General features: G+C 41.4%; 1 protein-coding gene across 3 annotated transcripts in view; it reads left to right on the forward strand.

Annotated features, from left to right (window-relative positions):
* The window catches only part of GRIP1 (glutamate receptor interacting protein 1), a 609,495-nt gene that overhangs the window by 538,324 nt on the left and 55,255 nt on the right, over positions 1 to 15,916 (forward strand). For all 3 annotated transcript variants that reach the window (XM_087814557.1, XM_016199615.2, XM_087814556.1), the window contains one exon: positions 9,626 to 9,706. In XM_087814557.1, coding sequence (XP_087670683.1) covers positions 9,626 to 9,706 — 81 coding nt within the window. The remainder of the gene's footprint in view (positions 1 to 9,625; positions 9,707 to 15,916) is intronic.

Below are 15,916 nucleotides of genomic sequence, written 5' to 3' on the forward strand. Positions count from 1 at the left end.
TTCAGTTTGGTCATGAAGAGAGCCCTTGTCAGTAGCTCATATGTGTGTGGGTTTTAGAGGTTGGTGCCAGTTTCCATTTAAGAAAATTGTTTTCACCCAGTAAAATAGTAGCCCACATAGCCAATAACCTTTACCAATCAGTGCAGATATGCCTTTGTACATAGAGATTGCATTATCTCTACAAATAGTTGCTGAGTATTTACTGTGGGCCAATTTCTTTTCCATACAATGGAGATGCAACAGTAGATGGGAAAGAAAAGAAAATCTCTGTGTTAATAAAGTTTATATTATTGTACAGAAAGTTAATTTTTAAATTAACAAATTTAAATTAAGACAATAATAAATGCTCTAAGGAAAATAAAGCAGAATGGGGGTTAGAGAATAACTCTGAGGAGCTCTTTCTGTAGGATGACTCTCTAAGGAGGTGGCATTTGAACAGAGATTTGAAGGTTGAGAAGGAGCCAGCCATGTGAGAGTCTGGAAGGAGACTGTTCCAGGCAGAAGGAGCAGCCAGTGTCAAAGACGGGAACCAGAATTAGCGTGGTAGGTTTGAGAAACAGAAAAAAGGGCTCTTGCTACAGTATATAAGGGAGTTGGGCTGAGAATCAGATTTGGATTTAGAGACGGGGTGAGAGAGGTTGCAAAGGGCTCAGCCATGAAGGGCCTTGGTTAAGAATTTAGATTATATTCAAAGTGCAGTGAAGTCAAGGAGCATTTTATGGGGAGGAGAAAGATAACTTGATGATGTTTTAGAGATATCCTTCTGAGATGAGAAGGGACAATAGCAGAAGCAGAAAAGCCAGTTAGGAGGTGGTGGCAGTTGGACAGGTAAGGAGTGATGGTGGCTTTGACAGGGTGGTAGTTAGTGCTAGAGATAGTGACAGATAGTGACATTTAGTACATGGCTAACAGAACCTGCTTATGGATTAGATATGGAAGATGAGAGAAGGGAAGATCATGGGCAATCCCTGAGGTGTGAGGGTCAACAGTTGAGTACATGCTAATGTCTTTAACTGAGAAAAAGACTTGAGTGGAAATCTGAGGATACAGAAAGTTCTGTTTTAGACATGAGCAGGTAAGTCCACTGCCAATACCATGAAGAAAAGGACAAGCACATTCATTCCTTAATTCAAAAGACAATTATCGAGCACCAGTTACTGAGTGCTGGGCATGGTCCTGTATTCAGATCACTGAAAGAGAAAATAGAAAGGATCAATACCTGCAAGGAGCCCATGGCCAATTAGACAAGAGCAAGAACTGCTGAAAGGTGAGAATAGACTTGCTGAATGTGTTTTGCCACTGAAATGCAAAAGGAAGTGCCCAGGGGACTGCAGGCAATACTCGCTGGAGCCAAAGATCAGGTGTAGGCTGGAGAGCAGGACTGAGAAGGGATCTCCATGTCAGTAATCGTTAAAGTCTTTGTAATAAAGAGACCACTAGGGAAAGAGTGCCAGGCAGAGGGCACTCTCCCTAAGCAGTACTAAGATTTAGTACTTATAGGATGCTAGAAGGAGATAGCAAAGATCCACCATGAGAAGTGAGAGGAGAACCCCAAAACAGTGGCATTTTGGAAGCCAAAGCAAGAGTTTCAAGGCAAAAGTCATGGTCAATAGCGTCAAGGTGCTGTGGAGGAGTCAAGTGATATAAGGCAGGAAATGTCCACTGGGTTTGGCAATTAAGAAGAAAGGCATTGTAGAGTGGTCTCAGAAAACGGGGACAGAGGTTAGACTGCAGTGAGCTGAGGAGGGAGGGAGGGGAGGGTGGGATGCACACAAGCTGTGCTTGCTTTCTGCTAAGGAAATGGTGTTTAGAAGAGGGTTTGGCAGGAAAAATGCAGTGAGTGGATAAAAGGGACTGGAGGCCACTACGGGCTCCTCTTTTTAGAACTTCAGAGCATTTAATTATATACTCCGTGCTCTGTTTTATATTGCCTTATCTTTGTATCAGTGGTTCTCAATCGAGATTGGGTTTGCCGCAGGGGACATTTGGCAATATCAAAAAAATTAGCTTTAGATGAAGGAAAATGAGACAACAGATAGAGGGGGTTTCAGAGTTCAGAGGGGTGTTAATTTGTTTTGTTTCATTAAGATTAGAGAGAGTTGAGCATGTTTGAAGCCTGAAATGAATGGAGGAAAGAGATAATTGGTGAAATTGGGTCCCCAAAGGGATGAAGGGGAAATTATCTAGAACATAACAGAGAGAACTAGTCTCAGACAGAAAGTAGAGAGCTCTTCCTGTGCGTTTGACAAGAAGAATGAGAGACTATAAATACACTCTTAGCTGTGACTGGGAAGTCCTTGTAAGAGCTGTCGAGCAGGGGTGAAAGAGTCAGCTTCTTGGGGAGTTGAAAAGAGTGACGAAGGTTTAGAATAGCTAGTGGGGAAATCAGTGAGAAACCAACCAGACTCATGGAAAGAGATTTTCCAAGCTGAGTGGTGGGCCAAGCAGAGTCCAAAAGCTCGAACCTGCATGGTCAAGTCGTTGTGTGTTTAGTCAGAAGAACTCAGCTGCTGAGAAATAAGAGCACAGATGGTAGATGACTAGATTGAGCCAGAGACTGAGATTTCCGGAGAAGGTTCAACAGAAGAACTTCAGTCACAGAAGTTCAAATTGTTGCAGGAAGAGCAGGTGAATAGTTATGGAAATAGCATCAAAATGAGCATGATAATATTTATGAAGTGCTTCCTCTGGCGTGTCACTTCCCTGAGTACTGTGTGTGCATTAGCAAGAGCAGTGAGCTGCCGAAGTGGCGTGGAGCGGAAGCAAACATTCAACCAGAGGCCTGGGGATGGGAATGCAGTGATGGAAGGACGCGCACACAGTGACATCTCTCAGAGAGCGAGCAGGGCTTGGAGTGAGGAAGGGGGCCTGAGCTAGCTGCCCTTGCCATGTCAAGCACAACCCCATCAAGGAATCTCTGCAGTTGGGGTTTCCTCTGCCTGGGCAGCTCTTCTCCAACATGTTCAAATGACTTGCTCACTTCTTTCAGGAATTTGCTCAAATATTACTTGCTTAGAGAAGCCTTCCCTAACTGTCTACCACTCTCTGTCTCCTTGCCCAGATTTATGGCTCTTGGCCCTTCTCAAGCTCCAGTGTCATGTGGTACATTTATTTATTTGTTGTCTTATATTCTCCAGTAGAAAAATTTATTATGTCAGGGACTTTATGTCTTTTGTTCAAAAACGTACCCCAAAATAGTACGTGGAATATAGGAGGCTCTCAGCTAGCAGCTGGTAAATGCATGAATGAATGAATGAATGAATGATGTTCAGTGGCTCTCTTGAAGGACTCACATCAGGAATTTCAATTTGCTTGAACTGATTTGATGCCCGCTGTTTCTCTGGGGTTCCTGGCCTCTTGGGGCTGCTCGTTTCTGTTCCATTTGTCTCTGTACGAGCTTCCTCTGACTTTTCATTGTACATGACTGTTTCATCTTTGCTAAAGTATCCAGCTAGCAACAGCCAATTCTGATTTCTAATTCCCAAGAGAAAGAATCTAATTGGCCCAACTTAGCTTGGTATCCTCTCCTTTTAGTTTGCTGTGGCCAAGCAAGAATCCAATAGAAGGACCCTGTAAGGATCAGTCAGAGGGCATGGCTTTCAAAGAAGGCTGTCCAGCAGCCTCAGAATGTTCTTACTACAATCACAGAGCATTAGTGGGGAAAGGATTCATAAGCCAGTACCCTCACTTTCTCATAAATGAGGACACTGGGGTTCAGGTCTGGGAACTCAAGGTCATGCAGCAGAGTGAACAGTAGATCCCAGGTCTTTTGAATTGCATCTGTCTTTCCCGTGTCATATTACACTGTCTCTTCAAACAGATGTGAGAGTTCCCAGCATGAAACAGCTGGCCCTGTGGCATTGTCTGGTGAGGGGAGGTAGCTGTCCTGTGCACCGTGGGGCCGGGAGCAGCGTTTGCTCACCGAGTTCCAGTAGTGGGGTGGCCAGCACAGCCTCACCACCTTCATGAACAGTTTCTAAGTATTTCCTTGGGCTATAAATGCATGTTTATTTCATGTATATCCTCAATATTTGTTTATTATTTAATCCAAACTTCATGTATATGTATATTTTATGTGTTTGTTGATTAAATGCTTTAATATCTTAGATTTAAGCTCCTAAAAATAGAAGCTGTGTCTCTTAAACCCACGTTGCTCCAAGCTTGCTTGAATTAGGGACAGGAAAAAGGGACCTAAGGTCATCTCCCTCTGCCCTCAGCTATTCCAGAAATAATCCATTTCTAATGGATAGAAATGATGTGGAAGAGAACCAGAAAAAAAATATGCTCCCATCCTACCATCCCCTTCTCCCTTGCTCATGGCAGACATCACTAATTGATGCCAGCATCCTCCTGCTTAGTTCAGACACAGCTCAGAATCCTCAACATAACGCTCTAGTTAGACATTAACGATTGCTGGAATCTGTTAGAAACTGCTGGAAATCTCAGTCTTAATCTCTGGCTCAATTTAATCATCTCTTGCCTCAATATCCCAGCCATCAGGTCCCTCATCAACTGTCCCTCCCTCTCCTCATTTTCTTCCTGAAGACTCCCAGTCACTGAAGTGCTCCCTCTCTTTCTGGACTGTCAGCCTGATCCTTTATTAATTTCCATCTTTCTCCAACCTAGACTTTTGCAAACACAGGCAGTATGTGTAGTGGTTAAGGAGCGGCCCTTGGAGCCACACTGCCTGGGTTCAGTCCCAGCCCTACCATAAACGACATGGGCCTCCGTTTTCTGGGGATGTAATAATAGTCAACCTCTCCATTGTTATCATAGGGCTCAGTGAGCTAATGCACACACCGTACTCAGGAAAGTGACATGCCACAGAGTAAGCATTTGATAAATAGTATCATGATCCTTTTGATGCTATTATCACAATTATTCGCCTGCTCTTCCTGCAACAATTTGAACCTCTGTGACTTAAGTTTTTCTCCGGAAATCTCAGTCTCTGGCTCAATCTAGTCATCTACCATCTGTGCTCTTTATTTCTCAGCAGCTGAGGTCTCCTGACCAAAATAACCCACCAAAAAAACAAAAACTCAAACACAAAAACAAAAACAAAATGACTTGACCATGCAGCAGAGGTCTCCTGACAGAAAAACAAAATAAAATAAAATAAACCCACAGTGACTTGATTATGCAGGTTAGAGCTTCTGGACTCTGCCTGGCCCACTGCCCAGCTTGAAAGATCCCTTCACATGAGTCTGGTTGGTTTTCTCACTGATTTCCCCACTAACTATTATTCTAAACCTTTGTCACCCTTTTCAATGCCCCGAGATGCTATTAGAGAACTTGGAATGTTGGTAGGAAATGTCTGGACATGAGCTATTTCAAGATTGTGCCCTGTCCTCCTGGATTCGCTCCTAACTGTCTGGATGGGGGCCATCCACTTCCAAAATTCTTCCTCGGAAATGCATCATACCCAGATATTAATTCCCAAACTGTTGGGTCTTGGAGCTGAGCTGTCTGTATTTTAGAACCATGTTTCATGGCATCTCTATGGTTAAGAAATTTGAGTTTGAGTACACTTTTGTTTAAATCTCTCTTTAAGTGAGTGCTACTGTACAAACAACATTGTAGTAACATTAATGGAATTTTTTACATTACTATATATAATTTTATAAAGCTATAATCATAACATACGCACAATTTACATTTTGCCTTTTTTCAATACTACCTTTTAAAATACTGTAGTATCGTGAATGCTTGTAACTCTGAAGTTATTTTGTTGGAAAAACTACAGCTCTGTTCTGGGAAAATGTCCCAGAGAAAATCCTATCAAATGCTGTTTTTCGCAGGACTGGTACCCCTGCTGTTTTTCTCTGAGTGGATGGGAGTTGACCACTTACATTCACCCCCCCTTAGAATCCTTAGCCTTTTTCAGGTCTCACAAGGGCTTCCAGCTTGATGAATTACGATGTGCCGGTTATCTTACTGTGCCAACAATGAATGCTTCGGGCAGAAAAAGCAAACCAGTTGGAAAGAAGGAAGTCTTTGTTTACCAAAATCTGTTTTTAATTATGGTATTAACAAAGATAAAGCAGAGCCAGGGAAGCGCAAATAATCACTCGGGAGTCTAAGACAATAGTCTGTTTACTTATTCTAAATCTATTGTTTCTCCAAATAGCGGACTTTTTTTCACTTTACTAGAATTTCTTTAAGAAACCTCAATTTAAATGTGCCTTTGCTTTAACCACCAAGTAATTATAAAGGGGAAAAAAATTACCAAATATAAAATAAATCATGTTGACAGTTAAAAATTAAAATGAAGACCCAGCTTGATCAAAGAGATTTATTTGTTGGTATTTGTTCATCATTATGGATATTTCAAATCTTAGGTAGTCAAAAGTGATCCATTACTGTTTCCCGGGAAGTGATAATTTCCCCGCCAGTGTCATTAACAATGTTAATCTTGGTCAAGGTTCCCTGCATTAAAAATGTATAAAAGCAAACTGTTGCCATAGTAACTATTCCAGATCAGTGTTTCCCAGCCCTTACGATTCAAGCACCTCACTTGTATAAACATCATTTCATGAGCTTACATAGATACATATGTACATATATATACAAGCATGCAAGAGGCTCCCCTCCCCTTTCACAGAGAACTCATTCTGAAAACCTAACACCAAAACATACATGACATGAGTTCCATAAATAGGGAAGCTGTTTGTTCCTCAGTAGCTTCTTGTGCATTTACTTAGGAACACTTGCATGCTTTATCTAGATAATCAAATAATTTATTTCTGCTACACCGGTGAACACTTGTGTGGAGCCTTTCTGCTTAGCTCCATCCCATTTCCTCCACTTGATTAAGGTGTTCATCAGAGATCTTTTAGTTGCAAGCAACAGAAATGCACTCAAGCTTGTTCAGACAGAAAGAGGCATTTACTGTAAGCACATAGGTGTTTCACAGCCCTTGAGGACGTCACCCCAGGAAGTGCTAGAACCAGACATCAAAGACCATCAGGCTGCGTACAGGTTCTCTCTAGGACCTCATGCTCCCTCCTCATCTACACGTGTTTGTTTGTCCCTTCTCTCCACACACTGGCTGTTGGGGAAAATGTGGCCACTTTCCAATGCCTTCTCTGTCCCCAGTCTGCATGCTCATTGCAAAATCTTTTGTTTATTTTGTTTTTTATTTTATTTTATTTTTTATTTAAAAATTTTTAAATGTTGACATCCCTGCAGGTGTCCTTCATTGCGAATTCTTAAACTGTCACCTTAGGGGTGGGAAGAAGGTAGCAATTAGCCTTCCATTCCCGGAACACGGAATGGAGAGGACTCAGGAAAGAGACAGAAGCATGGAATTGAAAAAATATTTTGGTGCCTGGCCGTCCTCTGATCCAGATTGCGGTTCAGTTCCTGTCAGGGCACATGCCCAGGCTCCAGGCTCCATCCCCAGTAGGGGGCGTGCAGGAGGCAGATGATCAGTGACTCATCATTGATGTTTCTCTCTCTCTCTCTCCCTCTCCCTTCCTCTCTCTGAAATCAATAAATACCTATTTGAAACAAAAAAGAAAAGAAAAAATATTTTGGAAGTAAACATTTATATTTACTTGCAGCACCTGAAGAAAGTAAAGCATACCTGCGTGTCCTTTACTTGCCTCATTTCTCTTTTTCTGCCCCAATATACCAAAATTAACCAGCCTTTTAAAAATCTGCTGGGTGATATAAATAATTTATGTAGCGCAAGTCCTATTGGGAAATGAGGGTACAAATTCTAAATAAAAAAATAAATAAGGGTCCTTCCTGGCACATCAGAGTGTTAGTTGAGGGTAACAGTGAGGCAAAGGCCTTTGCCAGGTGGCTCAGGTGGTTGGAGTGTCATCCAGTACACAAAAAGGTTGTGGGTTTGATTCCCAGTTGGGGTGCTCTCACATCAATGTTTCTCTCCCCCCCTTCCTCTCTCTATATAATCAGTAAACACATCCTCAGGTGAGGATTAAAAAAAGGAAGAGTGGGAAGAAGTTGGAGGAGATAACAGATTCCCTCACTCCCCTGGGAGTAAAACTGTAAAGTCAACTTAGTTCCTTTTTGACAGGTGCAGTCCTAGGGATCTTAGGAATCGTTTACAGGTGGCATTACAGGCGGAGGGCCGAGCAAAACCAATGTTTCATTGTGTTCTCCAGTTTAATAGTCAGAGGAGAATCTTCTGAGTTGGAAGATCAGATTCGGGTCTTGTAAAAGGTTAACTGCCTAGATGCCTCGTGGGAAAGTACAGAAGCCAGGAAGAGCAAGTTGAGGCGGCACAGGAGGGGAGTATTCTAGCTCTCTTTCCATGAGGCCATCCCAACTTCCACATGCTTTGCAGGGACTCAGAATGTTAAATATGTGATTAACAAATTGGACCAGAGGCCTGCAGGCCCAACGCTTCTCACCTCACAGCCCTATCTTAATTCTTTGTGGGCATGTGGGGTGGGGCGGTGGGGGGCTGGCCTTGAGCAAAATCGAGCAGTAAAGGCCCTTTTGCTCTGCCATCCACAGCCCTCCCTTTATCCTAATGTTTCCCTTGCTTCTTGCCACCCCTTCCCACCCCTTCCCAAAACCTTCAAGAAATGATTATAGTCATTAGCAATTTAGGGTGAATAGATGTTATCTCTTACAGGATATTTCCATTCTAACCTTATGAAGGTCTGCCAGCCTGTTAAAGGAATTTTAAGAAGAGTATATTTAAGGAGTAGCACTTTCTTCCTTTCTAAAATGCCAGTCAGGCCCTGGTAAAGTCAACTTAGTTCCATCCAAGGTTGAGTGCACTCTGGTTCTCTCTGTGTTCCTACAATTTTAGCTTCCCTCTAGCAGTTGGCCAATACGTGAGCCCACCTTCACCCTGTTCCATTGTCACTTTCCTCCTCCTCCTCTCTGGGACCTCCTGGAGCTCCCCGGGGTGAGAAACTAAAGGGTCATCCTTGGTGCACTTGGGCCTCCTGGGCCCCGTATTCCCAGCTGTGGTCAGCATCCAGCTGACTGGTTATGGGCAGCACCCTTCTGGTTGTGAAAGGTCTCGAATATCACTCCTGCTTCTACCCCTTTAGTTGTACTTTTTGCTATTTACGTTACAAACTAAGGTGCCTCCCTCCCCCTCCTCCCATATCAACCACCATCTCACCAAATTGAAATCTTGCCTGAAATCTATCCCCCTAGTACCTTCAAACAAGGGTTGAAAAAAAGAATTGCTGAAAAGTAAACTCTGGGAAAATACGGTTGAGGGAGAAAGAAAGTAAGCAGGCCCGTGGCTTTTCAACTTTATTATGCCTAGCAGTCACCTGAAGAACGCGTTTTAAAAGCAGATTTCTGGGCTTCATCTTCAGCGATTGGGCTTCTATAGATCCGGGATGGTTCGGGCATCTGCATTTTTAACTCGCATCCCAGGCGAATCTGATGCCCGTGTTCCCGAGTGACGCTCAGGAAACAGCGAACTTGACTGTTGCTGTGAATTACACCCGGTGGCCGTGGAGACGCATGTTCTTCACCCGGAGCTCAGTGTAGCAGGATTTTACAGACACTCACCTTCAGTCCTGCAGCTTTAACAGCAGAGGATTGTGACACGAGTTTTCCTGATGCGTTTTCATTGGCGGTCCATTCCGCACCTTCTATAAACATGCTCCTTTTTGTTTTCAAATTACAGAGTCTGTCATCCCGAGTAGCGGAACATTCCATGTGAAGCTCCCTAAAAAGCACAACGTGGAACTTGGAATAACCATAAGTTGTAAGTAGAAGTGATTTCTTTTAAAATATGGCATTTTAAAAAGACATTAGAGAATTGTATTGTCAAATGTTTTACGAGTGTGGCAAATGTTTTCGGGGTCATTAACAAATTTCTATGTAATGATACAAAAATGTGGAGCCAGTTACACCTCCCACACTTACAAACTGGGTGAACAGGCAAGTTACTTAAATGCTCCCTAATCTTATGTTTCTTCATCTGTAAGATGGAAATAATGTCTACAAAATATAGGGTTATATTAAATAAAATAACATATTTATATACCTAGTACAGTCCCTGGCAAGTAATAAGTAAGTACTCAATAAATGTGTCTCTCACCGCCCTCCATGGGTAATTAGATGAGCATATAAATGCACATAGGTTCTCTACATTTCAATATATTATGGATTAAGTTTTCACAATAATCTATTTAACTAACACAAATTACTTTTTACTTTTAAAGTCATTTTCCCATCTGGCCACTGCGCATGTAAAATCTGTTTTGCAAGACTAAAATGATGTCCCTTCTTCAGTAACTTCCTGAGTTCCTCCACTACGAGGCATCAGGGCAACCAAACCAAAAAGAAAAGCAAAACATATCAATGTGTTTCACCCCCTCCTTTGGTCAGCCTCTAGATTTATCACTGCTTTGGTAAAACAGTGATAAATCTAGAGCCCCAGTGGAGGCTCCAATGGAGTCTTCAGCCCCATTGGAGTTTTATAGAATGGAAATTGATGTATTTGTGCTTTTAATATCCATAAACTAAGTTTATCCATAAATGCCCCCCCAGAAAATGAAGCAAATGATTAATGCATAAAAACCAAAGGAGACGGAGGCAGTGTCTGTGACCGAGGGGTGGTCCCTGCAAGCAGGAGCCATGAGACTCCATAAAAGTGCTTCATTGCACTCTGTTGCATAGCATTTATGTCAGTGATTATGGCAAAAAAAAAAAAAAAAAGATCTCAGTTGGGCAGTATGAAATGGGGGCTGTCCAGTTCAACATTGACCATATAAATTTAACACTGAAAATGAAATTTTATTTATGACTAATAAATCATACATACTAGTACAACACTAAAGAGTGGAGCTACAATACAAAATAAATGTTTAGAACAAGAAGCCCAATGCATCTAGGATCCAGGAGATCATGGTTCGATTCCCTGTCAGGGCACATGCCCTGGTTGCAGGCTTGTTCCCCAGTCCGGGGGGTGCAGGAGGCAGCCGATCAGTGACTCTCTCATCATTGATGTTCCTATCTCTCTCTCTCCCTCTCTCTTCCTCTCTCTGAAATCAATAAAGATACATTTAAAAAAAAAAAAAAAAAGAACAAGAAGCCAAATGCATAAGAGAGAACCTGCCCCCGACCCCGACCCCAGTGTGACTTATTGGGCGGGAAGTAGGCCGGGGTGTCTGATGTGCTCTGCACAGTAAGTAGAAAGGTGGAATGGGGTTTTAGAGACTCCAGACCCATTCTAGGTGGCCACTAAAATTATTTCTGCCTTTAATTGGGTCACTTAACCTCTGGGTTTGTTCATTACAAAGCAAACGTGGCATGCCATTATTCTGCCAACAGCCGTGGTTACTGAAATTAAGAGAGAGCTCATCAGAACTTACTATTCTAAAAACAGGACCGTGGCCGGGTAGTTGGTTAGAGCATCGTCCCAATACACCCAGGTTGTGGGTTTGATCCCCGGTCAGAGCACATTCAAGAATCAACCAATGAATGCGTCAATAAGTGGAACAATGAATCGGTGTTTCTCTCCCTTCCACTCTCTCTAAAATCAATAAGTACATTGAAAATAAAAACATTTGTGAAGATAGCTTCTGCAACCTCCATGTGGCTTTAAGGCTGCTCTCATTTATTCTGTTGATTCCATCGTGTTCATTTATTTCATCAGAGTTGGCAGGGAAAGGTACCTCTTGGAGTTGTGCGGTGCACAGCCTGCTGGCTGCCCCAGAGGCCCTGCCTTGCGCTCCGTTGTTTCTTCCTTTCATCTTCATTAGATAAACGCACTGAGAGCGCCCACCACACGCAGGCCCGGTGCTGAGTTTGGAGAGCACCTGCCTTAGAGATGCTTGCTGCTAGTGCGTATACCGAAGACACCTCCTCAGAAGCTCCTGTTGCTACACATTTTGCCACACAGTTAATTTACTTCCAAATTTTAAATAAGGAAAAGGTCATTTTTGTGTTTTTATACAATCAATTTATTCTTGAAATTGATATACATAAAATATAATTTAACTATAAAAGAGAGTATTCATTTAAAAACTAATCCTATGATACATTCTTTTATTAAAGTTGTTACTTATGTGTTCAAATTGTTTAAGGTGTAGTTATAAACACACAACTACAAAATATTTTATTCACATGTAGAACCATTTAAAATTACATGATTGTCTTACCTATGCACTAAGTATTACTTCTAGAACCGAATTTAATACCAGTAATGGAAAATACCCAAAACTACCTCCCACAAGAACGGCCTGACTTTCGGCCAGCCCAAAGCTGACATAATTTGTGGAAGCTACAAGTGCGCTTCGATCCCTGGATGAGAATTGATACATAAGCTTGTCGAACATGCTTGTCAGCCCTTCTAGAGTTACAGCTCCATTTACACATCTAATCATCACCACACGGAGTTTCTGTCTCCTTGTGGAAAATGCTCATATTTTACAGGGTGAGAAAGCAGAATTCACTAAAAGAAAAAAAAAAGCCAGAATCCATTTTCAGTGTCATGAAACAGTGAACTCCTGCTGCCTAGCACAGCTCCCGGCACATACAAGGCGCTCATTTAATTCATACTGTTGAGCGAATGAATAAGGAATCTGTTATAAACAGCCTTATGCCAACAACTGTGCACTCTAAGAAGTGAGCCTCTGAAGATGATGATGAATATAGATGTTTGTGCAAAGGGTCTTGTGTGACCTGAAGAATCAGTGACTTGGAAAATGATTGAGAGCAAGGACTCAGAGCCCAGACTGCCCCAATCCCTGACTCTCTTAATCTCTCTGTAGCCAGCTTCCTTGTCTATAAAACGGTGTACTTATTGCTTTCTTTGTTGCATGATTGAGAAGATTTTTTAAAAGAGTTAGTATATGTAACGTGCCTAAAAGAGCCTAAATAACTATATATATTTATTTATATTTATTTTTACATATAACTATAACCCTAACAAATGTTAGTCATTAGGATGATCACTATTTATTTTACACATAGAGCCCTGTGAAGTATTTAAATCAAAGCTCTACCCCCTAACTTTAGTGCCAACTGCAATTATGCTAAAGTAAGAAATCAAGGGACCCTTCTCTCAAACATACACAGGTACTGGGAGTGAAACCAAGGTACTGCAAGGGTTCGTTGGTGTTTCTCACCATCTTTATACAAACTCCTCCTCTGTCTTCACCTCGTGAAAACTCTGAGTGGTAAGAAACGGTCCTCCATGTCTGAACGATGCCATCAGAGCCCTGAATGATGCCATGAGAGCCTTTCACATTGGCTTAAGGCTTACTCTTCATACCTAACTGACTGAGAAATGAGTCCCTCTGAATTTGGATGTGGTGAGCAGTTTTAGATTAATTTGTTTAAGTTCTTGATGAGACATTCATAGCACATTAGCATCAGGCATTACTTTTATTGATGCTATGGCTATAACATGGAGTAATTTATCATAACAAGTAAGTGGAACAACCTAGCAGAAGGATGCAGTTTGGGCCTGGAAGCAACATCTTGAACTTCTGACACCTCACCCAGTCAGAAGCCAGAGGGTACAGCTCACCTGCCTCTCAAGTCAGAGAATCCTGGTTGCTATGTGCAGTTGTGAGTAAAGTCCTTTTGATATTGATGTTTTCTTTTTTACTTTTATTAGACGAATTTGTATCTATTTTGTTCCAAGCATGGCTCTAAACAATGTGTGTATCTTCCCATTTAATCCTCAAAGTGACCCTGTGACATCTATGCCCATTTTCAGAGAGGAAAGTAAGGCTCAGCTGGATAACCTGCCCAAATACCCAGAGCTACAAAGGCAAAGTAGGGATTCAAGGCCATCTGTCCAACTTAACCATTGGCTTTGCCATCACGTTACCAAATTCATCCCGATCTCTATCTCACTGATGAACCGTCCCAGAATCCTGTATTAAAAAAGCAAAAGACAACCTTTTGTGAGTGCAGTTAATTTGTTGACTTTCTTTTTCAGTTGTGACTGGATTGTTTGCAAGAACAAAATATTGCTTTTTTCAAATATAAAATCATTAAGCAGCCTTCATGACAGGCACAGCAAATCTGTCATTTTCCCCTAAAGTCTGAAGCATATTTAGAGGACAGTGGTTCAAGTTTTTGCCAACTTTGCGATAAAATCTCTACTCACTTCAAAATCAAATAACTTGTTTTACTTATCAAGTAATATATATATATGGTTGCAGTTAAAGTAAACTGAATGATCGTGTGTATATGTGTTATTCTAGTGACATTTGGACACTTATCAGGCCCTTTGAGCAAAGTTCTTTGATGAGCAGATCAAGTTCTGTGAATGGCTAGATACTATAGAATGTTCCTGGAATATTTTTTTGATCCACACTTAATTCACTTCAAAATTCGGAAGATTTCACCTGTCTTCTAAGACAAAGTTTTTTAGGAGAATCTTTTTTTTTTTAATATATCTGTATTGATTTCAGAGAGAGAGATAGAAATATCAATGATGAGAGAGTCATTGATCGAGCCCGCAACCGGGCATGTGCCCTGACCGGGAATCGAACCCCGATCCCCTGGATCTTAGGTCGACGCTCAACTGCTGGGCCACGCCCGGCCAGGCCAAAGTTTTTTTAAAAAAAGATAAATACTGTCACTTTCTACCTCTTTCAACAACTATTCGAGAGGAAAAGAATCCATGTCCACGTTAAAAACAGTTTCTGATAGCAAGGAACGACTAGTAATTTTAAAACTTCAGGGGTCAAAGATGATAGCTTGAACGCATGCATTTAGCTCCCACCCATACCCCATTCTAAAATGACAGTATAGATTTTTCAAAAGGCCAAAGCCATATAGAGAAGAGGAAAGGGAAAATGGACAACAGCAATGGAACTTGGAGAAGTGGTAAAGGAAATGGAGAAAGATGAATCTAAAGAAGCAGAAGGGAAAGCTGACGTTGAACCTGATTTATATCCTAAACTCCCAACAGGCCCAGGAATTGGTGAAATCAGGACCTTCTGGAAGTGAGAGTGATGGTAGAGCTAAGACAGGAGGATTGGTTGGAAGTCTATTAAGACTGAATTAGTCCCTTAGGTGCCTTCTCCCACCCAGCACAGTCAGGCATCACTCTCTCCCTGGCAGAAGTCTATTTTTTTTGTCTGAGAAGCATGACATAGAGGGTCTCTGGACTGGGAGGGCACAGCTGAGTGTGGCAGGGCTGCTCTGAAGGCAAAGCAAGGGAAAGTCTGCGTACTGAATATTGGGACTGCTACTCTTCCTCCCCCTCCCCATAAGCTCAAAGATGCCAGGTAGCCATGCTTAATACCTTCCAATCAAGAGAAATCATCAGAGCCATCGGACCCAAAGAAATAGCCCAGCCTGAACTATACAATGAAGACCAAAGTCCACAAGCCCCACTCAGATGCACCAAGCTTTCAGCTTTTTAGGGCCACGCTCTAATAGGAACAGAGAGCTAAGAAAAAAACAGACAGTTGAGAAAAGAATCTAATATGCAAGACTACCACCAAAAACAAAAACAAAAACCAGAAATAGCACATGCAAGAAGAAGAATGCTAAAAGAAAGAAAGAAGAAAGAAAAAGAAAGAAGAAAGAAAGAAAGAAAGAAAGAAAGAAAGAAAGAAAGAAAGAAAGAAAGAAAGAAAGAAAGAAAGAAAGAAAGAAAGAAAGTCATTAACATCATTAGCAACAGAAGATATTATATCCAAGGGAGGCAGGAAAAGATTACTATTGCAAAATAACATACCAAGGGGGAACAAAGAGCTTTTGAAACTTAATTATATGTCAGAAATGAAAAAAATTATATGACAGAAATGAAAAAATTCAATAAAATATTAGAAAATAAGTCTGTGGGGAATTTTCATAAATAGGAACAAAAATAAATGAGAAATCTAGAATAGATAGGAATTATACAGGATGAACCCAAATAACACAATTTCCAAATAATAGCCATTACAGAAAGAAAGAGGAAAGTAAAGCATCAAATAATTTTATAAAATTTCCTAGAATT

This window comes from Miniopterus natalensis, chromosome 2 (assembly GCF_054644295.1).
Source record: "Miniopterus natalensis isolate mMinNat1 chromosome 2, mMinNat1.hap1, whole genome shotgun sequence".
Taxonomy (NCBI): Eukaryota; Metazoa; Chordata; class Mammalia; order Chiroptera; family Miniopteridae; genus Miniopterus; species Miniopterus natalensis.